The sequence below is a fragment of the Monopterus albus genome, unplaced genomic scaffold, assembly GCF_001952655.1.
Source record: "Monopterus albus unplaced genomic scaffold, M_albus_1.0 scaffold294.1, whole genome shotgun sequence".
In the NCBI taxonomy this organism is placed as follows: domain Eukaryota; kingdom Metazoa; phylum Chordata; class Actinopteri; order Synbranchiformes; family Synbranchidae; genus Monopterus; species Monopterus albus.
Genome location: NW_018128174.1, coordinates 181295 through 194679, shown reverse-complemented (window position 1 = coordinate 194679; position 13385 = coordinate 181295). Strand labels below are relative to the sequence as shown.

The 13385-nt window shown below is 44.7% G+C and overlaps 1 protein-coding gene and 2 long non-coding RNA genes across 3 annotated transcripts in view; 1 reads left to right on the top strand and 2 right to left on the bottom strand.

Moving 5' to 3' along the window:
• Window positions 1-12034, top strand: part of ckmb (creatine kinase, muscle b) — a 21341-nt gene extending 9307 nt beyond the window's left edge. Inside the window, exons 2-10 of the mRNA XM_020623237.1 lie at window positions 6904-7094; window positions 8361-8473; window positions 8673-8769; window positions 9088-9242; window positions 9437-9569; window positions 9648-9819; window positions 10125-10248; window positions 10598-10787; window positions 11363-12034. Coding sequence (XP_020478893.1) covers window positions 8381-8473; window positions 8673-8769; window positions 9088-9242; window positions 9437-9569; window positions 9648-9819; window positions 10125-10248; window positions 10598-10787; window positions 11363-11541 — 1143 coding nt within the window. The 5' untranslated portion in view covers window positions 6904-7094; window positions 8361-8380 and the 3' untranslated portion in view covers window positions 11542-12034. The remainder of the gene's footprint in view (window positions 1-6903; window positions 7095-8360; window positions 8474-8672; window positions 8770-9087; window positions 9243-9436; window positions 9570-9647; window positions 9820-10124; window positions 10249-10597; window positions 10788-11362) is intronic.
• Window positions 4677-9140, bottom strand: LOC109973553 (uncharacterized). Its single transcript, XR_002276837.1, has 4 exons — window positions 9060-9140; window positions 8648-8798; window positions 5525-5842; window positions 4677-5082 (listed from the first exon to the last, which is right to left on the bottom strand). It is a non-coding gene; the product is annotated as an uncharacterized LOC109973553 (long non-coding RNA).
• On the bottom strand, window positions 10680-11424 carry LOC109973554 (uncharacterized). The gene is made up of 3 exons (XR_002276838.1): window positions 11340-11424; window positions 11151-11247; window positions 10680-10768 (listed from the first exon to the last, which is right to left on the bottom strand). It is a non-coding gene; the product is annotated as an uncharacterized LOC109973554 (long non-coding RNA).
• Window positions 12035-13385: the final 1351 nt, after the last annotated feature.

Below are 13385 nucleotides of genomic sequence, written 5' to 3'. Positions count from 1 at the left end.
AGACCTTAGCTTCAGACCTTAGCTTCAGACCTTAGCTTGAGATCTTAGCTTGAGATCTTAGCTTCAGACCTTAGCTTCAGACCTTAGCTTCAGACCTTAGCTTGAGACCTTAGCTTCAGACTTTAGCTTCAGACCTTAGCTTGAGACCTTAGCTTGAGACCTTAGCTTGAGACCTTAGCTTGCATTGTAAACCTGCTTTCTACACAAAGGTTTACAGTTAATGAAACAAAGCTAAGCTCTATAGATGGTAAAACACTTGAAAATATGAAAGAAAATAAAGGATCATCAAAAGCTTGATGAACCATTTGGGGCTTTGACATCGAAGCAACATCATTTTCATCTTTAGAAACAATTGACTCTCAAAAAGAAGCCGTACATAAAATGTCAACAACAAACAAACAAACACTGGTCAGTGACTAATCATCAGAGACATAGAGCTCCAGGGCCAGGACAACCTGAGGAAAGGGACAGGGAGGGGGGGGGGGACACACTATGGGAGAGAGAGAGGACACACTACGGGAGAGAGAGGGGGGACACTACGGGAGAGAGAGGGGGGACACTACGGGAGAGAGAGGGGGGACACTACGGGAGAGAGAGGGGGGACACTACGGGAGAGAGAGGGGGGACACTACGGGAGAGAGAGGGGGGACACTACGGGAGAGAGAGGGGGGACACTACGGGAGAGAGAGGGGGGACACTACGGGAGAGAGAGGGGGGACACTACGGGAGAGAGAGGGGGGACACTACGGGAGAGAGAGGGGGGACACTACGGGAGAGAGAGGGGGGACACTACGGGAGAGAGAGGGGGGACACTACGGGAGAGAGAGGGGGGACACTACGGGAGAGAGAGGGGGGACACTACGGGAGAGAGAGAGGACACTACAGGAGAGAGAGAGGACACACTACGGGAGTCTTGGAGTCCTTCCTCACCTCTTGGCCTTGAAGCAGAAGATCGTCCCCCTTCATTTATTCATGTGTTGCAGTGAAAATACCAACCTTCTCTAACAGCTGGTGCTTATTATACACACGACTATGTGAATGTGAAAGCGACTTATCTCAAACATTTAGCTTCTCAGTTGTAGAATTTCTTTCTTTCTTTTTGCTTTACAGGCTCCACAGGAGCATTTTTTAATACGTCTTGTGCTAAATATTAACTGACTGCTCTGAAACAGTCTGGACTGAAGACCAGAGGGGACAAAAACCACTTCAGTGTAAAACGTCCTGACTGAAAAGTTCAGCTTTGCTAATGTACTTTAGCCTTAGATCACGTTATAATCCACGTTATGACCTTCATAAGAACTCGCACACTATTATTGCCTTAATAAGCATCAACTCACTTTCAGGTAAACTCATGCTTTGACTCTTCTTCCTCCTTTTTCTGTTTTGTAAAATGGTTTCAAAAAGGTTCAAGGTCTGTTTTATCGTCTTTTCCACACTTATGCGTAACATAATGTACGTGTACAATGGACCCTGGTGCAGCACAGGAGACGGATTAAGGACGAGGAGTTTGGATAGTTTGGATTTTTGTTTGTAAAGCTGCTATTTATAAAAGTTAATCCAATACTTCACACCTGGGGAGGTTGGTTTGTATTTGCTGTAACACAATAACACCTTGCCAAGCAAAGCTGACTTTCCTCTCTCGCTCTCTCACACACACACACACACACACACACACACACACACACACACACTAATCTAATAAGACATCTGACTATTATGATTGAATATATCACAGTTTCATTTTGCTGTCACCTCACATTTGCAGGTCTGCACCGTCCCACCGGGACAAATTAGCAGCACTGACTATCATTACAGAGTCAGCGCTAAAAATAACTGAAGGAATGTGTGTCCTTGATCACGTATCTTTTTTAAATTATTTATTTATTTATTTTAATTCACACACGATACAGCGAATATCAGATTCATGAAACGAGGAAATGACTAGGTTATAAGTTGACAAGCACAGAAAATGACAGTTTGTGTTTCCTCTACACAGTGAGGACATTTATGTAAACTGAACTTTGTGAAGCACCTTTTTGAGGATTAAGATTTGGTTTTGGTTCAGGTTAGGCATTTAGTTCTCATGGTTCAGGTTAGGGTTCGGGGCTAGTTTGGTCAAGCAATTTGAATTCTGTCAGTCAAGCGAAGGTGGATGGACACATGAATGGACAGAGGGCTGGAAGGTGGGAAGGACAGACACGACAGCTGAGTCGATGCAATTCAATCGGGAGAACTGGCACTGGAGATCGCAGGACCTGCTGAGGCGCCACTAAAGATAGAAATCCACAGTTCACCCCTGACACCCTGCCCCCTCACCAGTTACTCCGGTAGCTCATGTTTCATTGTGTGCTCACCTTCACAAAACACACACACACAAAGTCTAAACTATGATCCAAACATAAGATAAATCTGTTCATCTGTGCTAATCACAGTGTTTGTTATGTCGCTCAGTGCAGCTGGTTGAATAATTAATAGTGTGGTAACTTCAGGTATTTTAGCACCTGTACACACATTTCCCCACAATGAGAAGACAACCTTTATGCTGCGCACACTGTTTCTATTTATATGGAAATAATCCCTCTGCTTGGTGTCCATTGTGTCCATTGCTTATGATATCATCTTACAGATGAATGTGGAAGGTTACACAGATAAGTGAGTCCTGTGAGGACCCTGCTGGCAGCGAGCGACACCACGTTTCATTGGGTTTTGTCTAAAGTTTGGATCAATTCAATTACTGCACCTTTTTCTTTCATTTCACAACCAGCAATATCATCTTTTTTCAGTCCTCTCATCCTTCTTCCTTGTCAAAGCCTGATGTCCACATTACCCACAGTGCAACTTGCCAGACTGCAGCGTGCCACGCTAGAGGCAGCTAACGTAGCTTGGAGCCTCCAGCCTCAGTCACAGATCAGGAGAGGTCACCTCGCCTCTTTACACCTGCAGATCTTGGTGACATCACTTGAAGCCGTTTCAGATTTCATGCTGCTTCGTCTTTTTTCACCGATGTAGTAAAAGTAAAAGCAGCGTAAAATACTCTGCTACAAGTCCTGCATTCAAAATGTTAAAGCACAAAAGGTATTAGCATCAAAATATACTTCAAGTACCAAAGGTAAAGGTACTCATTATGCAGAATGGCACATTCCCCGTGAACATATATCATATTAGTAGATTCTAAGTATTCATGCATTATTGTGTTCTTAATGCTACAGCTGGTGAAGGTGGAGCTAATATTAATCACCTTATAATGTGAAGTACTTTACATACTGCTGGTTAGCTGGTTGTTTTCCTACTGGAATCAACTAAGTCTGATGATTATAGTGTATTTTGTTTTATTCTGAAAAGTAAATCAAGTTGCCAAATACATGTGGTGCAGTAAAAAGTATTAAGTAGCAGAAAATGTAAATACTCTCGTATTGTACACAGTAAGTACCTTAAAGATGTACTTAAGTACAATTCTTGAGTAAATATACTTCCCTCCACTGCTCTCAGAGACCTGTAAACAGACTGAAGTGTCAAAGTGAGTGGATTTCCCTTTTCAAGGCTGGCTTGACTTTCTCAATAAGAGGCCTGGAGCTGGCGTCACTGAGACCTCGGTCCTTCCCTGGTCTGAGCGAAGCCTTTTAACAACCTACACCCAACGACACATGGGGCATTTTTCAACTAAATTCATCTGCCAAAGCGCGTCGCTTCTCCTCGTTGGGCCCTGCTCGTTTCATTCCAGGGCTTTTCACCATGTGACAAACTTAACATGCACACACGTCAACAGGGTCGTCTTACACATGCCTGAGCCTATTTGTGGGCTCCTCAAACTGCTAACATGGTTGTTCCTGCTCTGGCTCAGGACTTGTATGTCAGTTGAAACAGGTCAAAACTACGATCAGCTTCATAAGAGAATCACTTCCCTTTAGGATTGGGAAGTTTTGACGTTACATGTGGAGCTAGAAGATGATTCTGTATCAGTCATTTATATTAAACTTTCAGCTTTCTCTGTCAGTACAGGAACCACAGCCATAAGATGATGTACAGTGTAGATAGGAACATCAGAAACCTGTGCCAGAGGAAGCTGTCGGAGGCCAAGACTGCCAGTTGTTCCATGTGTGAATACATATAACCCTGGAGTACTCCCCAGGGTCTCTGCTCTAAGTGCTATCAGACCTCACACCAGCTCAAACAACCTCTATAAAATACTGCATATACACTTGGACTACGTGTCTGTGACTCCTGCCGTACTGCTTAAAATGCTTTCTAGCAGTCAGGATGTCTAAATGACACAAACCCTAAACTAAAATACAAACAGGCACCTTAGAACTGTAATGATGAAATCACAAACAGCAGTTTATTCTGTAGTTGAAGGTCATTTTCAGGTCTCCACAAAGCTGGAAACACCTTAAGACTGGGTATGTGCTCCCTGTCTGCTTCCTCAGAGTCACACAATGCATCAAAATATACAGCGTCGACAGAAATACATACAATTCCAGGCAGAGTCAGACACCGGCCACATTAACAGGAACACCTGGCATGACTCCAACACGTCACCACAATCTACAAACCCAAAGTGTAACCGTATCGACTTCACAGAGGTTGTATCTAATGCAACGCTACTGCTGTAGACGGCAGTGAACTGAACACACGTCCACCACCTGTATGCCTACATGCACACTGCTGCACATGCAAACTGTACCAACTCCACAGTCTCATTTGTGCCTCTAACAGAGTTCAGGCTGTGAAAAACCTGCTGCTGAACTACGACAGCTTCACACAGACATCACAAAACAAACACAAAAAACATGTTTTGTTCAATATCATGTCCTTTAATGTGCAGCGGGTCCAGAAATGCCACGATGTTCTGTTCGTTCCACTCATGAGTCACACAACAGTCATTATAAATTATTCACACGGTGTTCCTGGTTGCATAATCGTCCTTGATGCCAGTTTCTCTGGGGCAGCTGCAGGGTTCTGGGGCTGTTTGGCTCTGTGGTGGAGGTTGGGGGGGTCAGTGGTGTACGGGGAGTGCTGGTGGATACAGTGACAGTCTAAACTGGGCTACTGGATCTGGTCCACAGTTGCATTCAAGCTATAGAACTGAATGAACAGAAGACACATGCGGCCCACATCAGTCAGCACGACCTTTGAGTTTTACTTTCAGGGGTTGTGGTAAAATGGTACTTTTATATGTAAAGTACAGCTCGTACACCACTTTGGGCTGCAGCACATCAAATCAAATTAACAGCTTGGCAACTCATGTTTCAAATACGTTTTGCTTTATCGTGATCATTAACTGCTTTCTGCTGATTCCTATACTTATGTGTGTGTGATTGGCCACTGCATTAACACTTTGTAACTGGTTGCTATGGTAATGAACACAACTGTCATCTGCAAATATTCTGTTACAAAGGCAAACTGAAGGAATGGACACAAAGCTGTAGCATGCGTGTAATAAGACGGTATGTGCTGAGTGCAGGAGAGGAACATTTGTAGAGACCAATTCAAGCACATTGATTGATTTATCAGGTCAATCACATACCTGGAGACAGGCTCAGGAATATTCAGCATTAGACTGCACAGGCACATCTGCATGTTTACAGCTGGGAGTGATCATTTGGGATGTAGAGTTGGTTGTCATCAGCATACACATCCCAGATTTACATGGGTGTAGGTGGAGAGTGGCAGCAGGCCCAGAACAGAGCACTGAGCATTACCAGTATGAATCTGCAGCCATGACGATTTCATTGGTGGTTTAGGGAAACTGGATGTGTCACAAGCCAGCATGCGCTTTATCTGCACACACAGCAGCTTTGTCCATTTCCCGGCATGTCCGAGTGTTCAGACCAACATGGTTTTCCTAAAGAAAAGAAGAAGAAAGAGGCAGTTTGAACAATGACTACTGCAGCTCCTACCATGAAATACAGATAACAGTGCTGGTGGGAAACCATGTCCTCCATCTATAAACCACACACAGAAATGTTTTTAATGTCCACATTATGCAGTTTTTACCTTGGCAGCGTAGTTAGTTACAGTTACATTTTCAAAGCTCTGTCTGTTTGTAGGCCAATGAACTAGATGAATCACTGAACTGTACTGAATTTAAACTGAAAGTCTGCAGGTTCAGCACATTGAAATGACAGTACCCGCGTAATGAGGACGATCAGGATTCAGCATAAAATTAAATTAAATAAATAAAACAGGAATGCACACAGCACATACACATACACGGACACCAAAGAACACTCACATTCTAATACACACACACTAAAGAGACATTTGCTTTTCCCTCCTCTGTCAGAGGTCACAGCTTACGACAGCCTGTTGCTATGACACACACATTCACATGGCTCCAGGTAACAGGCTGGTATGTGATCATTATGGTGACGTACTCTAACACAGAGTGGTTCATCTACGTCCCAGTTATTAGACAGACACAACTCAACCTGCTGCAGACATGAAGAAACATGGAGGAGGGATTCAGTATGTGCATGGATGCACGCGCTAGTGCAACATAAGGGTGCACGAGGTCAGACTCCCCTTTTGGAGGTGGGGGGTACGTAACCCTGTTACAACAGAGATTTGAGAATGAGAAAACTGACACGTTCACATTTGCATTTAATCTAGTTTTACTATCGTGTAAGTACCAGACACCAAACACCACTGTGCAAGGTAAAAACACTGGCCAGTGTTTTCATGCTGTTCTAAATCCCCTGCATGAAGCTGTGACTGCACATGTACCTAATACAGTACACGGGTGTATGAGGGTGCTCGTGGCTGCTGTGGCAGGAGTCTGAGCATTTCCACAGCAGCGTCCTGCAGCACAGAGCAGGCAGAAGGTGAAAGGTTGGACCGAGGGGCTGCAGCTGTTGCCTCGTCTCTCGCCTTGACTGTTGTGTGATGTTTGTTCTTGCCTTTTAGAAACTCAGCCGGGCACAGATGACCACGTGCGGCCAATCAAACGAGGGGACTCCGAGCCCAGTTGGCCAATGGGGGCAAAGGTCTGGGTATAAATGCTTAAGTCCATCACCTGGCAGAGTTGGGCATCCCCTACATTTGGTGGACAGGATCTGATCCCGGGATCTGTTACCTTTTTCTTTTCTCCTGAGCAGGTAAAACCACTAAACAATTCTTCAGTAAGGCTTTTTGATTAGTTCATGTGAACGATTGTGGACAAAAACCTGATCAACATGGCTCAAAGAAGGCAAAACGTTTTTCAGACAGATTCCTCCACTGATGAACTCTGGAGCCATGAAAACCTTTTCTCGTGTTCTCGTCTCGGATTCTTCTGAAGCTTTGCAAATTCTATCTTCACATGGAAACTATCAAAATCTACTATGATCATCCTTCAGTGCACATTGTAGCCTGAAGCTTAGTCTTTGACCTGACACTCTTGATTTCCTGGCTGTGGGGCGCAGGCGTCTGGTTAGTACGTTCGGTGTAGTGTCACTGAAACAGTTGTGACTATCAGCTGTTGCTGACGCCAGCAGGGCAGGCCTGGTGTCAGTCTTTGAATAGTTTAGATGCTCTTGACTTAGTCATGGGACTTGTGGAGGCATCTCTGAGGCATGCAAGCTTTGACCTTTCAGACGGCGTACCAGGTGTCACTCTAATGTCACTCTAATGCAACTCAAGCAACTGCCCTGACTGAGCTTTGGCCTTGGTCTGACACACAGAGAGATCAGCCCAGAAGCAGAAGGGCAGAGCGATGGCTAGCAGATGTACACGGGTCAATTCTGCAGCTCTGTTGGTTTCAGCTGCGCATTTAGACCTTTTTTATTAAAGTAATGTGTGTTAATATAGCAGCTCATTAAGTCTCTAGTTTTATGTAACAGATGTGTGAGAATGTACAAAGATACTGTGTGAAACCCTGTACAGTAGCTCCCTGGGGGGGGGGGGGGCCAACAGAGGGGCAAAGCCACACTATTAATAGTCTTTGCTGTGAGCATGAGACAGGCAGAGGCAGGAAGACTGACAGAGAGAAAAGACAAGACACTTGAAAACTTGAAGAATCGCCAGACAACGAATGGAACCAGACAGATAGATACTTTATTAATCCAGAGGAAAATTCAAGAAAGACACGTGCGGCACCCAAAGTACGGTGCATGATGACTACACCAGCAGCACAGTGGTGTCGTAGGTTGCTTTGGTACATCACAGCTACACATGATTACCAAAAGGCATTTGATAAATGCATCTTGCAGCTTTTAAACAATAAACTTCCCTCGATCAGGGCGGCTTCTACAAAACGTGTCTGATTTAATACAATAAGAACAAAAAGTGACTGTGTACCGTGTTGCCCTGCATATAAATACTCTGGTCTTATTACAGCCGTCTAAGTCATTAACATATCCTCTCATTTTCTGGCCTCCTTTCAGACGGAGTAAGAATCGCAGCCATGACGAAGAACTGCCACAACGACTACAAAATGAAGTTTACCACGGATGAGGAGTTCCCTGATCTGTCCCAGCACAACAACCACATGGCCAAGGCACAGTCCTACTCTGACACTGCCACACACCTCAAACACAGGCACCAGTAACTCATAAACGTCACTTATAGCATCCATATTCTCATTGTTGTTTTTGGAAGCCATAGAGCTAAAATACCTAATGCAGCACAACATTAAAGACAGAAGACATCATGTCAATGTGTAATCACTGACCGACACCGTGTGCCTTCTGCTGCAGGCGTTGACCAAGGAGATCTACGAGAAGCTGAGGGGCAAGTCCACCCCCAGTGGCTTCACCCTGGACGACGTCATCCAGACTGGGGTCGACAACCCTGGTGAGAAACACCACACACCTGCAAAGAGTCTGTGGAGACAGAAATGAACTGAAGCAAAGGCCTGTAGTCGCTATGTCATCATTATGGATGGCCCCCAAACCCCAGCATGCATCTAAATGTAACTGGAAGGAGACGCAGGACTTATGTATCAAACTTTAGAATCGGGGCTAAAGGTCTGTTAAGTTTTCTCCCCAGCTGTTACTTTAAGTCCTGGAATGTCCTCTGACACGGCGGCACAGGGACGTCAGTCAGCAGACCAGGAATGTGCCAGACATGAAAAAAACACTTACATTCCTCATCCTCCCTCTCTTCCCCAAGGCCACCCCTTCATCATGACCGTGGGCTGTGTTGTCGGTGATGGGGAGTGCTACGAGGTCTTCAAAGATCTGCTGGACATCGTCATCTGTGACCGTCACAGCGGATACAAGCCTACCGACAAGCACAGGACCGACCTGAACTATGAGAACCTGAAGGTGAGGAATGAAGACGCGCATGATAGTGAGCAAGCTTACACACCAACTGAATGAATCATGTAAAAAATGACTGGTTACATTTATGACTTCAACATTGTTTATCCGATTCCTTGTGGCTAACGCAAGCGACAAAGTCAAGTGTGCACAATAGGCAATAATGTGTCTGTTGTGTGTGTCCCGTCGTCTTCTGGCAGGGCGGTGACGACCTGGACCCCAACTACGTGCTGTCCAGTCGTGTTCGTACCGGCCGCAGCATCAAGGGATTCACCCTGCCCCCCCACAACAGCCGTGGAGAGCGCAGAGCCATCGAGAAGCTGTCCATTGAGGGTGAATGTCAAACTAACACACCAACACAGATATGTGCAGAAGGCAGAAACTGATTCCTTCCACTGTTCTTCCTCTCAGCCCTGGCCAGCCTGGAGGGTGAGTTCAAGGGAAAGTACTACCCCCTGGATGGCATGACTGACGCCGAGCAGGAGCAGCTGATTGCTGACCACTTCCTGTTCGACAAGCCCGTGTCCCCCCTGCTGACCTGTGCTGGTATGGCCCGTGACTGGCCCGACGCCAGAGGCATCTGGTGAGACACAGGCAGAACAGAAACACAAATGAAAATCTGGTTTACTAAGGTTCTCCTTGTTTAGAAAGTAAAACGGTGATCGGTATGTGCTATAACACAAACAGCCACCCTCTGAGATGAACCCTCACATCTGGCCAACCTTTAAAACCTGCACCATCCGTCTCCCACAGCCTTTACATAGAAGCCCTAGTCACTTCTGTTTTCAAACATGTGTTACCATGAATCCCTCCCCTTACAGGGGGTGCAGCTCCATGAAATGACACACTCAGCTTTGGGTGAAACTGAGCTGGACTTTCTTTCTGCAGGCACAATGAAAACAAGACCTTCCTGGTGTGGGTGAACGAGGAGGATCACCTGCGTGTCATCTCCATGCAGAAGGGGGGCAACATGAAGGAGGTCTTCAGACGCTTCTGCGTCGGCCTGCAGAAGGTGACACACAAAACATCACAGCATACTTTCACATTTACAAACATTCATGCACAATTCAACCCACACAAAGTAAAAAACCTGAGGCTGAAATGAATGAAAGCCCTAGCTCTATGGAATAATAAACCACGCATTTTTAAGAATGACACTTTATGTATAAAAATGAGGTGCACGGCGTTCTTTCCTTAGTTAACTTTAGCCACGCCCACCCGCCCTCTGGCTCCATGTATGTCTTCATGGTCGTTAGACAACTGCATTGTGTTTAACTTCTTTCTACAAACATTATCCATCTAGTCATACTACATATCAACCATCAAGCATCATTTATGTCACTTTGCTCCACACCGCTCAGATTGAGGCGATCTTCATGAAACACGACCATGGCTTCATGTGGAATGAGCATCTGGGTTATCTCCTGACCTGCCCTTCCAACCTGGGAACCGGCCTGCGTGGTGGCGTGCACGTCAAGCTGCCCAAGCTCAGCACACATGCCAAGTTTGAGGAGATCCTGACCAGGCTGCGTCTGCAGAAGCGTGGCACAGGTATTGAAGTCAGAACAATAACATCGATCTTCTCACAGCTACTGATACATTAGTATTGTCAGGGAAACTTCTGGAGTTTGAGACTAGTCAGAGCTGCACTGAACGTTAACATCTGAATTGATCACAGAAACTAAATTATAATTATTGTAAATAGTGAAATGCTACTGTAGCTAACAGGTTAACCTGAGTAAGATACAAAACAAAAACCATTTTTAAATTATTCATCGCATAACATCGAAACCTTTGCACTGAAAGAAGGAAAACAAGCTGCAGAGCTTTAGCTTTTGCTAGAGCTAATGGCTTTCTACACTATTATTTTTGCATTATTTGCTACATTTGTCTTTTCTCTTCTGTGTCTCTTACCTAATGGGTCATTTTCAACAAAATATCCAGCAACAAGTGGAAGTGAAGTGCTCGGGCACTAGGTTCCTCTGGCTGTTTGCCTGCCACATCCAAAGAACTGTGAAAACAGTTACACCATAAACACCCGAGATAAAAACTGCAGCATCGTTTTGTGAACTTGACCCATGTTGCTTGGGTCAGCAGACTTACTGTTGTCCCTCTTCCCCCTGCAGGTGGTGTGGACACAGCCTCCGTGGGCGGTGTGTTCGACATCTCCAACGCTGACCGTCTGGGCTCCTCCGAGGTGGAGCAGGTCCAGCTGGTGGTTGACGGTGTCAAGCTGATGGTTGAGATGGAGAAGAAGCTCGAGAAGGGAGAGTCCATTGACGGCATGATCCCTGCTCAGAAGTAAAGTGAACAGACAACCAGTGACTGAAGGACTGTCTGTGTTTGTTTTTTTATATTCTAAAAAATGAACGGGTAGCCTTGATGCAAAGTTCTCTTACTTGTTACACGGCTACTTTCTGCCTACTCCTTTCCATCAACAAGACACTCCACCTTTGTCTCAGCTTTTCTTACTTCAGTTTTCCTGCTTTTTCTTTGGTTCTTCCTTCTGATTTCCCGTCACTGTGACCCCCTCTCTCTCCCACTCTCTGTAACATCCTGGGATCAATCCACGCATAGTCCGGTCATGGCTATGTGCACGCACCAAAAGGAATAAATGTTTTTGGCTGTAAAATATAACTGGACAATTAAACTATGCCCCATGTAACATTCAAACTATCTAACTTGTGTTTTCTTTAAGGGACGCACACAGCTCTTTTGCAACTACTCATACCAAACCTTCACTGATGTGGTTTTACTTCCATGAATAAATATATTTTAATATGAAGAAAAGTAAACAAAATCCTTGATTATCGGTTTTCACTGGGAACACACACACACACACACACACACACACTATACATCAATTCAATGATAACAAAGTAACTTGTGTCAAAGACGTTCAATCTGGGGGCTGCTGTGCTTCAGGAGGTAGAGCAGGTCGTCTCCTCACCGGAGAAACGACCAATTCCAGGCTTGTTCAGTCCACATGTTGAAGTGTCTCTGAACAAACAATGAACCCCGGTTGCTCCTGGTGTATGAATGTGTGAGTGCGAATGGGTGAATGGGTGAATCGTGTGAAAGCACTTTGAGTGGGCTGCAGTGCACGATTACATGAACAGGCTCATGGGCCAGAGCATCTGAGTGAAGTGACATCTGTTGTTGAAAAGTCAATAAAACGACTACAAAGAGACAAAAATGGGTAAAAACAAACTAATCACAAAAAGATGCAAAATGATTCAAGACCTTAAATGACTGTACTAATCACAAAAAGATGCAAAATGATTAAAGACTGAAAATGACTGTAAAGAGACGGAAACCAAGTACAAAATGACACTAAATGAGTGTGATAACACACAAAACGTGCAAGATTACCTCAGATTAAAAAAATGAAGTATCAAATAACGACCAAGTTGACTACATAAAGGCAAAGTGACTAAAATAAGCAAATATACTGCAAAAAAGATGCAAAAGGGCCACAACTACATGTAGAAAAAGTAAAAGACAAAACTGCAGAGATGCAACAGAAAGATACAACTACAACAAAGGGTCTCGCTCACATATATGAGGGAGGGGGCCTTTACGTGGCTGTGCCCAGGGCCCAAAGTCACAGTCTGTCCATTCATATGTGAGAGGGAACAACAGACATACAATACAACAGAGGTTGAAAGTCTTTATTTTTGTGTCGCACGTTATTTCCTAGGAGACATGCAGGATTGCAGGTCGAACATTTCTGTAATTTCATCCCATGTTAAGTTTTCATGATAACAGCTTCAAACACGCTATACAACAGAAGTGCATCCTTAAAGCAGGCTGCTACCTGGAGAACAGATCCAGTGAGGCCCAGCAGTACACAAAAAAGCCCTAATTCACAGCTTGACATTTTCAGACAGTGGTGGACTCCTGCCGTGGCTGAAAACAGGCAAACACATGCTGTGGATCTGCAACATCCAACTTTAGTCCATTACTGTAAAAGTACAAGTTGTAGTTGCTTCACTTTATAGAGTCACAATGCAACAACCTCTTGATGTTGAAGTTGTCAGTGTCAGTGCAGCAACACATGATCGATGGAGCACTTGTTGGACTCTGCACATGATTTTGTTGAATTTGTTATGTTTTTACACAAGAAAATCCAAAAGTCTAATTTGACAA